Below are 14380 nucleotides of genomic sequence, written 5' to 3'. Positions count from 1 at the left end.
CAATTATGTAAAAAGTGTGATTTATGCCCTACAGGAAGCCCTCAGAGTCTACCTCCCTACCCCAGCATCCTCCCGACTCCTTCTCCAACTAATAAGGATCCCCCTTCAACCCAAACGGTCCACAAGGAGATAGACAAAGAGGTAAACAATGAACCAAGGAGTGTCAATATTCCCTGATTATGTCCCCTCCAAGCAGTGGGAGGAGGAGAATTCGGCCCAGCCAGAGTGCATGTAGCTTTTTCTCTCTCAGACTTAACACAAATTAAATAGACCTAGGTAAATTCTCAGATAACCCTGATGGTTATATTGATGTTTTACAAGGGTTAGGACAATCCTTCGATCTGACATGGAGAGATATAATGTTACTGCTAAATCAGACACTATCCCCCAATGAGGGAAGTGCCACCATAACTGCAGCCCGAGAGTTTGGTGATCTCTGTTATCTCAGTCAGGTCAATGATAGGATGACAACAGAAGAAAGAGAACAATTCCCCACAGGCCAGCAGACAGTTCCCAGTGTAGATCCTCATTAGGACACAAAATCAGAACATGGAGATTGGTGCTGCACACATTTGCAAACTTGCATGCTAGAAGAACTAAGGAAAACTAGGAAGACGCCTATGAATTATTCAGTGATGTCCACCATAACACAGGGAAAAGAAGAAAATCCTACCACCTTTCTGGAGAGACTAAGGGAGGCATTGAGAAAGCACACCTCTCTGTCACCTGACTCTATTGAAGGTCAACTAATCTTGAAGGATAGGTTTATCAGTCAGTCAGCTGCAGACATTAGAAAAAAACTTCAAAAGTCCGCCTCAGGCCGGGAGCAAAACTTAGAAACCCTATTGAACTTGGCAACCTCGGTTTTTTATAATAGAGATGAGGAGGAGCAGGTGGAATGGGACAAATGGATAAAAAAAAAAAAAAAGGCCATCACTTTAGTCATGGTCCTCAGGCAAGCAAACTCTGGAGGCTCTGGAAAAGGGAAAGCCTGGGCAAATCAAATGCCTAATGGGGCTTGCTTCCAGTGCAGCCTACAAGGACACTTTTAAAAAGATTGTCCAAGTAGAAATAAGCCATCCCCTCGTCCATGCCCCTTATGTCAACAGAATCACTGGAAGCCCCACTGCCCCAGGGGATGAAGGTCCTCTGAGTCAGAAGCCACTAACGAGATGATCCAGCAGCAGGACTGAGGGTGCCCGGGGCAAGCACCAGCCCATGCCATCACCCTCACAGAGCCCCGAGTATGCTTGACCATTGAGGGCCAAGAGGTTAACTATCTCCTGGACACTGGTGCGGCCTTCTCAGTCTCAGTCTCCTGTCCCGGACAACTGTCCTCCAGATCTGTCACTATCCGAGGGGTCTTGGGACAGCCAGTCACTAGATACTTCTCCCAGCCACTAAGCTGTGACTGAGGAACTCTTTTCACATGCTTTTCTAATTATGCCTGAAAGCCCCACTTCCTTGTTAGGGAGAGACATTCTAGCAAAAGCAGGGGCCATTATACACCTGAACATAGGAGAAGGAACACCCGTTTGTTGTCCCCTGCTTGAGGAAGGAATTAATCCTGAAGTCTGGGCAACAGAAGGACAATATGGACAAGCAAAGAATGCCCATCCTGTTCAAGTTAAACTAAAGGATTCCGCCTCCTTTCCCTATCAAAGGCAGTACCCCCTTAGACCTGAGGCCCAACAAGGACTCCAAAAGATTAAGGACCTAAAAGCCCAAGGCCTAGTAAAACCATGCAATAGCCCCTGCCATATTCCAATTTTAGGAGTACAGAAACCCAACGGACAGTGGAGAGTTCGTGCAAGATCTCAGGATTATAAATGAGGCTGTTGTCCCTCTATACCCAGCTGTACCTAACACTTATACTCTGCTTTCCCAAATACCAGAGGAAGCAGAGTGGTTTACAGTCCTGGACCTTAAGGATGCCTTTTTCTGCATCCCTGTACATCCCGAGTCTCAATGTTTATTTGCCTTTGAAGATCCTTCAAACCCAACATCTCAACTCACCTGGACTGTTTTACCCCAAGGGTTCAGGGACAGCCCCCATCTATTTGGCCAGGCATTAGCCCAAGACTTGAGCCAATTCTCATACCTGGACACTCTTGTCCTTCGGTACATGCATGATTTACTTTTAGCCGCCCGTTCAGAAATTTTGTGCCATCAAGCCACCCAAGCGCTCGTAAATTTCCTCGCTACCTGTGGCTACAAGGTTTCCAAACCAAAGGCTCAGCTCTGCTCACAGCAGGTTAAATACTTAGGGCTAAAATTATCCAAAGGTACCAAGGCCCTCAGTAGGGAATGTATCCAGCCTATACTGGCTTATCCTTATCCCAAAACCCTAAAGCAACTAAGAGGGTTCCTTGGCATAACAGGTTTCTGTCGAATATGGATTCCCAGGTACGGCAAAATAGCCAGACCATTATATACACTAGTTAAGGAAATTCAGAAAGCCAATACTGAATTTATTAAGATGGACACCTGAAGCAGAGGCAGCTTTCCAGGCCCTAAAGAAGGCCCTAACCCAAGCCCCAGTGTTAAGCTTGTCAACAGGGCAAGACTTTTCTTTATATGTCACAGAAAAAACAGGAGTAGCTCTAGGAGTCCTCACACAGGTCCAAGGGATAAGCTTGCAATCCGTGGCATACCTGAGTAAGGAAACGATGTAGTGGCAAAAGGTTGGCCTCATTGTTTACAGGTAGTGGCAGCAGTAGCAGTCCTAGTGTCTGAAGCAGTTAAAATGATACAGAGAAGAGATCTTATTGTGTGGACATCTCATGATGTGAATGGCATACTCACTGCTAAAGGAGACTTGTGACTGTCAGACAACCATTCGCTTAAATATCAGGCTCTATTACTTGAAGGGCCAGTGCTGCAACTGCGCACTTGTGCAACTCTTAACTCAGCGACATTTCTTCCAGACAATAAGGAAAAGATAAAACATAACTGTCAACAAGTAATTGCTCAAACCTATGCTGCTCGAGGGGACCTTTTAGAGGCTCCCCTGACTGATCCCGACCTCAACTTGTATACTAATAGAAGTTCCTTTGTAGAAAAAGGACTTCGAAAAGTGAGGTATGCAGTGGTCAGTGATAACGGAATACTTGAAAGTAATCCCTCACTCCAGGAACTAGTGCTCAGCTGGCAGAACTAATAGCCCTCACTTGGGCACTAAAATTAGGAGAATGAAAAAGGATAAGTATATATACAGACTCTAAGTATGCTTACCTAGTCCTCCATGCCCACGCAGCAATATAGAGAGAAAGGGAATTCTTAACTTCCAAGGAAACACTATCAAACATCAGGAAGTCATTAGGAGATTATTATTGGCTGTACAGAAACCTAAAGAGGTGGCAGTCTTACACTGCCAGGGTCATCAGAAAGGAAAGGAAAGGAAAGTAGAAGGAAACTGCCAAGTGGATATTGAAGCCAAAAGAGCCTCAAGGCAGGACCCTCCATTAGAAATGCTTATAGAAGGACCCCTAGTATGGGGTAATCCCCTCCGGGAAACCAAGCCCTAGTACTCAGCAGGAAAAATAGAATAGGGAACCTCACAAGGAGGTACTTTCCTCCCCTATAGATGGTTAGCCACCAAAGAAGGAAAAATACTTTTGCCTGCAGCTAACCAGTAGAAATTACTTAAAACCCTTCACCAAACCTTTCACTTAGCCATTGATAGCACCCATCAGATGGCCAAATCATTATTTACTGGACCTAGGCCTTTTCAAAACTATCAAGCAGATAGTCAGAGCCTGTGAAGTTCGCTGAAGAAATAATCCCCTGCACTGCAGGCCATATATTTCAATCCCTGTATTTTTAACCTCTTTGTTAAGTTTGTCTCTTCCAGAATCGAAGCTGTAAAACTACAAATCGTTCTTCAAATGGAGCCCCAAATGCAGTCCATAACTAAAATTTACCATGAACTCCTGGACCGGCCTGCTAGCCCATGCTCCAATGTTCATGACATCGAAGGCACCCCTCCCAAGGAAATCTCAACTGCACAACCGCTACTACACCCCAGTTCAGCAGGAAGCAGTTAGAGCGGTCGTTGGCCAACCTCCCCAACAGCACTTGAGTTTTCCTGTTGAGAGGGAGGACTGTGAGACAAGACAAGCTGGATTTCCTAGGCCAACTAAGAATCCCTAAGCCTATCTGGGAAGGCGACCGCTTCCACTTTTAAACACAGGGCTTGCAACTTAGCTCACACCTGACCAGTCAGATAGTGAAGAGAGCTCACTAAAATGCTAATTAGGCAAAAACAGGAGGTAAAGAAATAGCCAATCATCTATTGCCTGAGAGCACAGTGGGAGGGACAATGATCGGGATATAAACCCAGGCATTTGAGCCAGCAACGGCTACCCTCTTTGGGTCCCCTCCCTTTGTATGGGAGCTCTGTTTTCACTCTATTAAATCTTGCAACTGCAAAAATAAAAATAAAAATCTTCTTCCTAATGCTACTTAAACAATGTATTTCCCAATTTTTTTCTGATTGATGATAAAATAAAGAGACAAAGATATTGGCTTCAGTATGAGGCCACCAGACTGCTAAGAATATCATTCAGTCACCTGAATGAAGGCACACTTTTCAGAAATGACTTTCTCCTGAAATTCTGTTATCAGTAAAGAAGACCCCGGAAGGGGACAGAACTAGAAACCCCAGATAAGGAAAGAGAGATAATACCACTATCTCTTCAGCAAAGGAAATTAAGAGACACTGCAAATAAATACTGAAATTGTTCTGAGGACAAAAACAACCATGATATTAAATACACACATACACATGCATGCACACATGTGCACACATGAAGGCAGGAAAATGGATGTCTCTGAAATAGATTAAACAATCAGTGACAAAATAATGACAGCTTTCTGCCCCATGTATGGTGTCTGGCTGGGAAAAAAAATGTCAAAAATGCAATTATTTAAAAACTAAATATAAATCAGAAATTTTCTAAGACAAAACAGTCTTAGAAAAGCAAGGAAAAACTCTCAGAAAAGAAAAAACTAGTTAAAGGATATATTTGGTTTTGTATTTTAAAAAATTAAGTTATTAAAGAAAGAAACATAGCTTCTCCACTGGATTTATTTTTTTTATTTTTTATTTTTTATTTTTTTAATTTTTTTGAGACAGAGTCTTGCTCTATCGCCCAGGCTAGAATACAGTGGTGTGATCTCAGCTGACTGCAACCTATACCTCCCAGGTTCAAGTGATTCTCTGCCTCAGCCTCCCGAGTGGCTGGGATTATAGGTGCGTGCCACCACGCCTGGCTAATCTTTTGTATTTTTAGTAGAGGCGGGGTTTCACCGTGTTAGCTGCGATGGTCTCGATCTTCTGACCCTGTGATCTGCCTGCCTTGACCTCCCAAAGTGCTGGGATTACAGGCATGAGCTACCATTCACGGAGGTAATTCTCCAGCAAGTCAATCACTATGAGTTTGTTTCATAAGGCCTGCGATAAGTGGGCCTTTTGAAACAAATGAGGAAATGGGGATTTAATTTGGTTTGGTTGTGTCCTCACCCAAATTTCACCTTGAATTGTAGCTCCCATAATCCCCACGTGTCGTGGGAGGGACCCAGTGGGAGGTAATTGAATCATGGGGGCAGGTCTTTCCCATGCTGTTCTCATGATAGTGAATAAGTCTCAAGGGATCTGATGGTTTTATAAAGGGCAGTTCTCCTATACAAGCTCTCTTGCCTGCTGTCATGTAAGATGTAACTTTGCTCCTCCTTTGCCTTTTACCATGATTGTGAGGCCTCCCCAGCCATGTGGAACCTCTTTCACTTTATTAAACCTCTTTCCTTTATAAATTACCCAGTCTTGGGTATGTCTTTATTAGCAGCATGAGAACAGACTAATACAGGGTTGAGATAATATCATGGGATTATACTCAACACTCAACATCTATGCCCACAGAAAGATATTAAATAAGACCAATCCGATCAAGAATTCAAGTTCTCCAGATGAGGGACACTGGAATTGCTTTTTTCTTGCAGAAGACCTAACCCAGAAGAGTCCAGGCAAATTCAGTGTTCCTGTCACTGTGTTCCTGTTCCTGTCTGGTCTGCACCACGGCAAGCACTAACTGGCTCCCCACTTCCCGCTAGCTGGAAGGCCCAGATATTGACTTCCAAATATTAAGGGAAGAAGTGTTGGGGGTGGGAGGGAGGACAGTCAAAGACTTAATCACAAGATCTGAGAAATCTGTTTTTATACTCTTATCTCCCACATGTTCTTAGAAACCTACTATCTGACACAAATAGACCCACAATAGATTTTTCTGAATATGGAACTGCCAAAGCAACAACCTTCCATTCTACAGAATTATTATTATCACTTTAGAGCACAGATTAATTTCCATCTTCCATGGGGGTATACAGAAAGAATTTTTTAAAAGTTTGATTTATTTAGAGTAAGTAGATATCTTCAGACAGATTTCTAATATGCAGAAAGTGGGACTTCTTTAAGTAGGTAAGAAATATCAGTACTAAAATATTTTAAAGAGTTAACCCAAATAAATTCCAAGTATGTTTTCAAGAGTAATCAGAAATTTTAAGTTGGCATTTTGGAGCAGGAAAGACATTAATATTCAACAAGAGAAGAAAATCAACCTATATAAAGATCATGTCCAAAATTTAATTTATGCAGTTATAAAATGTGTACAAAATTTGTCATTATCCTATTTTTAATAAAAAGAACATTTTTGTTATGTTTGTATTTCAAAGACGCTGAATACAGCTCTTGTAGAGTTATGCCTGAAATGAGTATAATACATTTATCGTTGTGAGAATATTTATTCCCTAAAAAAAAAAGTCAGATATAGAAGCCAAATGTATCAGGCAAGGTAGAAAATAAACCATTATCCCTTCAAATATCAAACTGCACTTTTGCTGACAAGATAAAAGACACTGAAATATGCACAAGGTGGCATGTACTTATCAAGGCAGGCTTTCTTCTGTGACTAAGAAATGGAAAACACACCAAAACTTCTCCCACTCTACCAGTTCACATCACTCAGGTAGCACATCTGTCTTCATGGACAGCTGGCAAACTCTTCAGAAGCAGTCCCCCTGTTACATGTTGAAGTGTGTCCCTCAAAATGGTAGGTTCAAGTCCTGACTGGTAGTACCAATGCATGTGACCGTATTTGAAAATAGGGTCATAATTAAGATGAGGTCATTAGGATGGGCCCTAATCCAATAACTGCTGTTCTTATAAAGCGAGGAAAATTTGAGCACAGAGACACAGAGGGCCATGTGAATAGACTGGAGTCATGCTGCCTCAAGCCAAGGAAACCCTGGGGTTCCTCCCCTAGAGGCTTTGGAGAGAGCAGAGCCCTGCCTATACCTTGACTTCCAACTTGCAGGTTCCAGACTGCGTGAGAATAAATTTCTGTTGTTTTAAGCCACCCAATTTGCGATACTTAGTTATGACAGCCCTTAGAAACTCATACCCCCTCTCAGTCATCATATTGTAGAGATGTGAGGAGCAAGGAAGAAGACAGGGTGGAAGTAGGCATCATTTTTAGAGTGATTTGGGCTGTCAGTTATCTCTTAAAGGATAAACAGAGCTGTGGATTCAGAAATTTCCATAAAGGTTCATTCTTCTTTGGTGTCTAGTGTCCAACAAGGGATGTCCCTTTCCAAATCCCATGGAGAAAAGTACCTCATTTCCCAGAGAAATGCTCCTGCCCCCTAGTGAAAAGCAAGATATTAAAATAACATATAAACACATCACAGAGACTAAAACACGAAAGGCGGATAACTTGACATAAGTAATACAGTGTTCTAGATAAGAAAAAAAATTACCTGCCTCTAGGCATAAGCTTATGGTAGAATTAAAATGTTTCACCCAGTCAAAGCTTCAAGCTGCATTTATATTCCTCGGCAAGGTAGAAAAACATGCATTGAAAATGGAGGCCTCCAATACATCCAGGAGTCTAGTAGGTTGATTTGTTTAAATCAGTGCAGTCAATTCAGCTTTTGGAGGACTAGATGCACCAGCATAAAACTAACAGTGGTATATTAATGTATACTAATTAAACATAAGTTGTACTCTTTGGTATTTACAAGTAAAACTGTGCTAATTCAAAATCTTAAGCCCAACAATGTAGCAAAAATAATACCTTTTGACCAAAAATGTTTTTGTAACCCATGACAAGGATAACTTAGACCAAAAACTAACAAAATATATTATCAAAAAGTAGTTAAAATTGAATTGTGTAGAAGAAAAGAACTAAAACCCCAGGACACCTCAGGTGTGTCAGAAAATTCTAACATATTTCAATACAACTGCCATAATCTACTAAATTTAGAAAATTACTGCAGTTTCACAAGTATGGATTATTCACAAATATTTTTTTTCTCTGATTTAATGAGCCCTGCTGGGTAAAGCTGTCATGTCAAACTCAGGTTAATTTAGGGAAACCTGCTTTTTCCAGATGGCATCAAGGAGAACAGACAGTTAATATGAGACGCTAAACTCAAAGTCGTATCATACAGTATTTATCTTAATGTGGAACGCAAGAGCTGTTAGCCCCTGAGTCCACTTTTATCTATTTCTTAAACCAGCCTTCTACTGTGGAATTCTCCACACTGCTCCTAAAATGTCATGTTTCTCTGGAATTCTCCACGCTGCTCCTAAAATGTCATGTTTCTCTCTCAGCAGCCAACCAGTGTTACCCAGAAAGTCTGTAACAGAGTCAGCTGCAAACCTAGCTCAATCACCTTCCCTGCTTTCAACAAAACAAAATAATAGCACATCCTATGTCTTCTCCTGCAGCAAACACATGGCTAATTGAGTGCCCAAAAGTTTACTAGTGTTTCAGATTAATTTAAGACATTCTGCTCTACAAATCTTTGGACATTTTGTATCTCCAGCCAGGAGCTATTCACCTGCCACAATGCTGATCAATTGACTGTGTGTCATATTTCTAGTCTTCTTATTTGTTGATAGACAGCCGTGCCCCAAGTTTCTTTGACATGCTGAAAGCCAATGTCTTGGAAAGTACAATTTGGCATGAATTTCTTGGTCTTAGCAAATAAAGAAATTGCCTATTTCCAAATAGTAGCACAGACTAACCCAGAGATGTTACTAAGGGAGAATAACCCAGCATTAACAACCAGAGCAATGCTGTTAAAATACAATCCACATTAAAACTTGCAACCAAGAAAATGTGGTGGGGAAACTCAAGATCTCCATCTTAATCTAGTATTCTCAAACCAGCTTGAATACCGAAATCATCTAAGGCAGTCTTTTAAAATGCTGATGCCAGATTCCACCCCCGCACCGTCTTAATCTGAATCACTGGAGAGTGACTCAGGCACTGGGATGTTTCAGAAGCTCTCCAAGGTAATTCTAATGGTCAACTATAGTTGAGAACCACAGATAATAGCAGAGTCAGCAAACTTGCTCTATAAAGGGCCCTATCATAAATGTTTCAGGCTTTGTGGGCCACTGAGTCTCTGTCACAGCTTCTTAATTCTGCCGCTGTGGCACAAAAGTAGCCACATATATATGTAAATGAATTAGTATGGCTGTGTTCCAATACAGCTTTATTTATGAACACTGAAATTTGAATTTTTATAACTTTTCTATGTCACAAAATATTCTTCTTCTTTTGACTTTTTTTCAATCATTTCAAAAGGTAAAAACAATTCTTAGCTTACAGGCCATTCAAAAACAAGTGGTAGGCCAGATTTGGCCCAGCTGTAGTTTACTGACCTCTGATCTATACTGCAGATTGAATATACTCCCACTTAATTCTTTCTCGAAAACATCTGCTCAGTGACTCACTCAACCAGTCCTTGAAAAGATCCCCTTCAAAGCATGAATACCTTCAGATTCAAGTTGGTCCAGGCCATACGAGGCAGCTGTATTAACGTGAGTAATCGATGGAACAACAGTTCTTCTCTCAGAGGACGTCTCCGAAGCAGGAAGTGCAGGGGAAATGCTGGGTTCCCCCACCATTATTCCAGGGGGTGTCACTGGAGATCCCAGAACTGGTGTGAACTCCTCATCTGGCCCTGTGACTGTGTCCGTTTGTTCTGCCAAACACAACAGACAGGACTTGACCCACAAGATAATCATGATGGCAAATGTAAGCATGTGCTTTCACTTTTTAGGCAAGAAACGATTAAACCAATATCACACAGTACAGTAAGTTTGGCACTTGGGTTAGCTGTCCTTTCCCATGCTGTATTAATCCAACTCCTCAAAGAACAGACTTCCAGGAAAATGTGTTGTCTTCCAGGAAACGTATTATCTCTAATCAGAACTTTGTTTTTAAATTTTAATCTCCCATTTATTCTATTGGCAATATTATGGATGTTGTAGGATTTTATATTACATATTGCCAAAGGTAAAATATTTAACAAAAATGTATTAAAATATATTTCAAAGACTACTTTGGAAAGACAGAATGTCTTTCTCAAAATCAAGTCATAGAGTAAGAGCCTTGATCTGGGTCTGGAATGTCAATTTAAAAGCAGCCAAATACAGCCCCAGGAATTCCCAAGTCCAGAGACTCTGGAACAGTAGTAGCTTTCACACAGCTTTAAAAACTTCACTGCCTTTAAGAGATCAGAGCATTTGAGGGCCTCCTATATAGAAAGCACTTTGTAGACATTATTTCAAATTCTTAAAATAACCTATAAAACAGATAGACATTATTTAGAGGTGAACAACCAAAGCTTACAGAAGTTAAGAAACTTAGCTTGAGGCCACAATATTAGTGAAAGCCAAATTTGCGATTCAAATTCAGGTCCACACTGTTTTCACCTCATCCCCCCGGCTCCTTGCAGCAGTTACCAAACAGGAAGAGCCTTAGAGCCTTCTCAGAGGGTCTGGCCTGTGAGGACCCAGAGGTGAGCCACCAGGAGACCTTACTTACAAACTAAACCCTTGTCGCTTTTTTTTTTTTTTGAGACGGAGTCTCGCTCTGTCGCCAGGCTGGAGTGCAGTGGTGCAATCTCAGCTCACTGCAAGCTCCGCCTCCCGGGTTCAGGCCATTCTCCTGCCTCAGCCTCCCGAGTAGCTGGAATTACAGGCACCCGCCACCACACCCGGCTAATTTTTTGTATTTTTAGTAGGGACAGGGTCTCATGTTGGCCAGGATGGTCTCAATCTCCTGACTTCGTGACCCACCCGCCTCAGCCTCCGAAAGTGCTGGGATTACAGGCGTGAGCCACCGTGCCCGGCCAACCCTTGTCCTTGTAAGGCTCTGTCACACCTCTTCAAACAAGACACAGTTCGCACCCCTTTCCAGGTAAAGGGGGGTGTGTGTGTGTGTGTGTGTGTGTATGCACGCATGCACGTCGGCTGCCAGTGTCCACTGCCTCACTCATTCTATTCCTTGTCCACTTAACAGAAGAGATCCACCCCCAAAACAGAGTCCAATTTCCTCCCTTACAGACCTTCCACAGTGGGAGTAACTTCAAAAGACAAAGGGATGACTGTAGTTGAAACTGTAGTGGCCAGAGGCTCCCCTCTTCTTGACAGCTGAGTAACACCAGGAACGTCAGACACAGGAGAGGAGTCCTCCTTTTCTTCCTCAGTCTTGCCACTGTCTCTGATAAGCTCCAGGGTAGCAACCTGCTCTTGTGTCACCACGGATAAAGTGGCATCTGGCTCTTGAACAGCTGTTGTCATCTCTGGAGTGATGATGTCTTAAAAGGGGGAAAACATTTTAAAATAGACCAAATCTCTATTTTAAAAACAACAAAAAGAATCATGATATGATTAAAAACTTGGGGGGAGGAGAGCAGATGCTATTTCAGGAACTGGGAAAGCAAAGAGAGAACTCAGAAATAAAATGACAGTAAATAAATGTTTTCTCTGTCACTGCTTTCAGTAGTTGTGAATCAATCTACAACAGAGATAAAGAAGTTCATGGAAAAAGCTAAAATGAAATCTAAAACAAAGTAGGAAGATCAATAGCTGAGCTCCCTTTCAGGCATATGATTGAATGTCAACATAATCAGTTTGTTAAGAAACAAATTATACAGAACCAAGTTACACTCAAAAACTCTCAGAAACATTTGTATACAGTATATTAATTTTCACATTTGCATTTCTAGATGGTCAAGGAAGCTAGCATTTTAAAAGAAAGGAGTAAAATTACAATAACTAATATTTACTGAGTTTCTATGTTAGACACCATGGTAAGTGCACGGCATACAGTATCTTATGTATGCATCCTCCCATATGTGCTACAGGGAGATAGGTGCTAGTATCATTCCATGGAAGCTGCATCATAGCGCTCAAGAATGCAGGCTCTAGAGCCAACCTGCCTTAGTCACTTACTAGCTGTGTGATCATAAACAAATTATTTCACATATGTGGGCCTTGAGTTTCCTCAGCTATAAAATAGGGATAATAATAGTATCTATCTCATAGAGCTGCTACAAAGATTAGATAACACAAGTAAAATACCTAGTATTTGGTAAGTATTCAATAATTACCAGCTATGATAACTCCACTTTACAGAATTTAGGTTTAGAAAAGCTAAGGAGCCTACCTTTGGTCACATAGCCAGCACTCTTAACCACTGTGCTAAGCCCAAGGAACAACTTAGAGAGGCCTCTGTAGAAGATGCACACTTGCTTTTAGATCAGAAAAAGAAATGAATAGAACTGGTAGGGTATGACATTATCTGTCACAGGTCCACTTTCTGTACAACATTGTAATTCCCTCAAATACAGTATTAAAGACTATTTATAATTATACTCTGCTTTCTCTTCAGATCATATAAATGTTTTGCCTTCTACAGACTACTTATAAGTCAAGATTTGCCTTCTTATGAAGGGGCTATGCTAGAAATTTCAAACACTGTACAGAGCAACAACTAAAAACTTAAATTTCTTGAAAACCTTACTGTCTCTCTTTTTTAAAATATTAGTTCTAGATACTAAGTATTTTAGCAAGGTTGGTAAGTTATACAATGAAAAATAACATTCTAGGGATAACTTAAAAAAGGTTTCTCAAAGTTTTTATTAATGACATGCCGGGTGCAGTGGCTCACGCCTATAATGCCAGCACTTTGGGAGACTGAGGTGGAAGGATCACAAGGTCAGGAGTTCGAGACCAGCCTGGCCAATATGGTGAAACCCCATCTCTACTAAAAATACAAAAAAATTGGCCAGGCATGGTGGCACATTCCTGTCATCCCAGCCACTCGAGAGGCTGAGGCAGGAGAATTGCTTGAACCCAGGAGGTGGAGGTTGCAGTGAGCCGAGATCATACCACTACACTCCAGCCCGGATGACAGGGCAAGACTCTGTCTTAAAAAAAAAAAAAAAAAAAAGTTTTTATTAATGACATTATGGCATATCCTATTACTTTAAAAAAATGTTGCCTCGAAAACAATGTATTTGCTTTAAAATAATGTGTATTTGGTTGTTTTTCACTATAGGCAGTTCCTTTTCTTGGTACTCATCCAGTTTACACTATTTTTCCTTTTGAATTGAAGAGATTTTTACATTTGATGGATTAATATACCTGGTTACAGGACAAACGTGTGAGTTAGGGTAAGGTTCTCACACGAGTTTCATATTTGCACTCTATATCATCGTTTGAATTTTGTCTCTCTTTTATTCCTTTCTCCAATATTACCGTAAATCCCTAGAGAGCCAGGATTCATTGTCCTTCTGTACCTCTAGCACGTAGGGCAACGCTCTGTTTGCCACAAGAAGACAATAACATATAGTTTTACCATTTTAAGCAGTAGGAGTTCTCTATGTTGCCCTCATTTTTGAAAGCATAATGAACACTTTTGAGAACACATATACAAAAATAAATATGCAGGCGCTGTTTGTAGTTTTATGAAATAGCAAGAAATGTCAAAATGCATAGTATCTTGAATAAATAATTGCTGTTAGAGAAAGAAAAGTGAGAACTAGAAAGAGTAATAAAAAATTTTTAAATAAACTTTAAATTTTCCTAACATCTCTCATTCTTCCTACTTCATGTTGGAGAAAAAATAATTATAGATTTTTTTTTTTTTTTTTTTTTGAGACGGAGTCTCGCTCTATCGCCCAGGCTGGACTACAGTGGCTGGATCTCAGCTCACTGCAAGCTCGGCCTCCCGGGTTTATGCCATTCTCCTGCCTCAGTCTCCCGAGTAGCTGGGACTACAGGCGCCCACCACCTCGCCCGGTTAGTTTTTCGTATTTTTTAGTAGAGACGGGGTTTCACCGTGTTAGCCAGGATGGTCTCGATCTCCTGACCTCATGATCCACCCGTCTCGGCCTCCCCAAGTGCTGGGATTACAGACTTGAGCCACCGTGCCCGGCCACTTCATTTATTCTTTGAAGAGTAGGGATGTGTTCTGATTTCAACTGTCATTAGAATGGTGAAGATGGGCCAGTACTTTGGGAG

At 41.3% G+C, this 14380-nt stretch overlaps 1 protein-coding gene across 1 annotated transcript in view; it reads right to left on the bottom strand.

The window, feature by feature from the left end:
* The window catches only part of LOC105546400 (chromosome unknown open reading frame, human C14orf37), a 339900-nt gene that overhangs the window by 136318 nt on the left and 189202 nt on the right, over nt 1–14380 (bottom strand). Inside the window, exons 4-5 of the mRNA XM_011989586.1 lie at nt 11419–11670; nt 9841–10050 (exon numbers count right to left, since the gene is read on the bottom strand). Coding sequence (XP_011844976.1) covers nt 9841–10050; nt 11419–11670 — 462 coding nt within the window. The remainder of the gene's footprint in view (nt 1–9840; nt 10051–11418; nt 11671–14380) is intronic.

The sequence above is a fragment of the Mandrillus leucophaeus genome, unplaced genomic scaffold (genome assembly GCF_000951045.1).
Source record: "Mandrillus leucophaeus isolate KB7577 unplaced genomic scaffold, Mleu.le_1.0 Scaffold359, whole genome shotgun sequence".
Taxonomy (NCBI): Eukaryota; Metazoa; Chordata; class Mammalia; order Primates; family Cercopithecidae; genus Mandrillus; species Mandrillus leucophaeus.
Note: the sequence above shows the minus strand (reverse complement) of the source record. Positions and strands in the feature narration are given on the sequence as shown.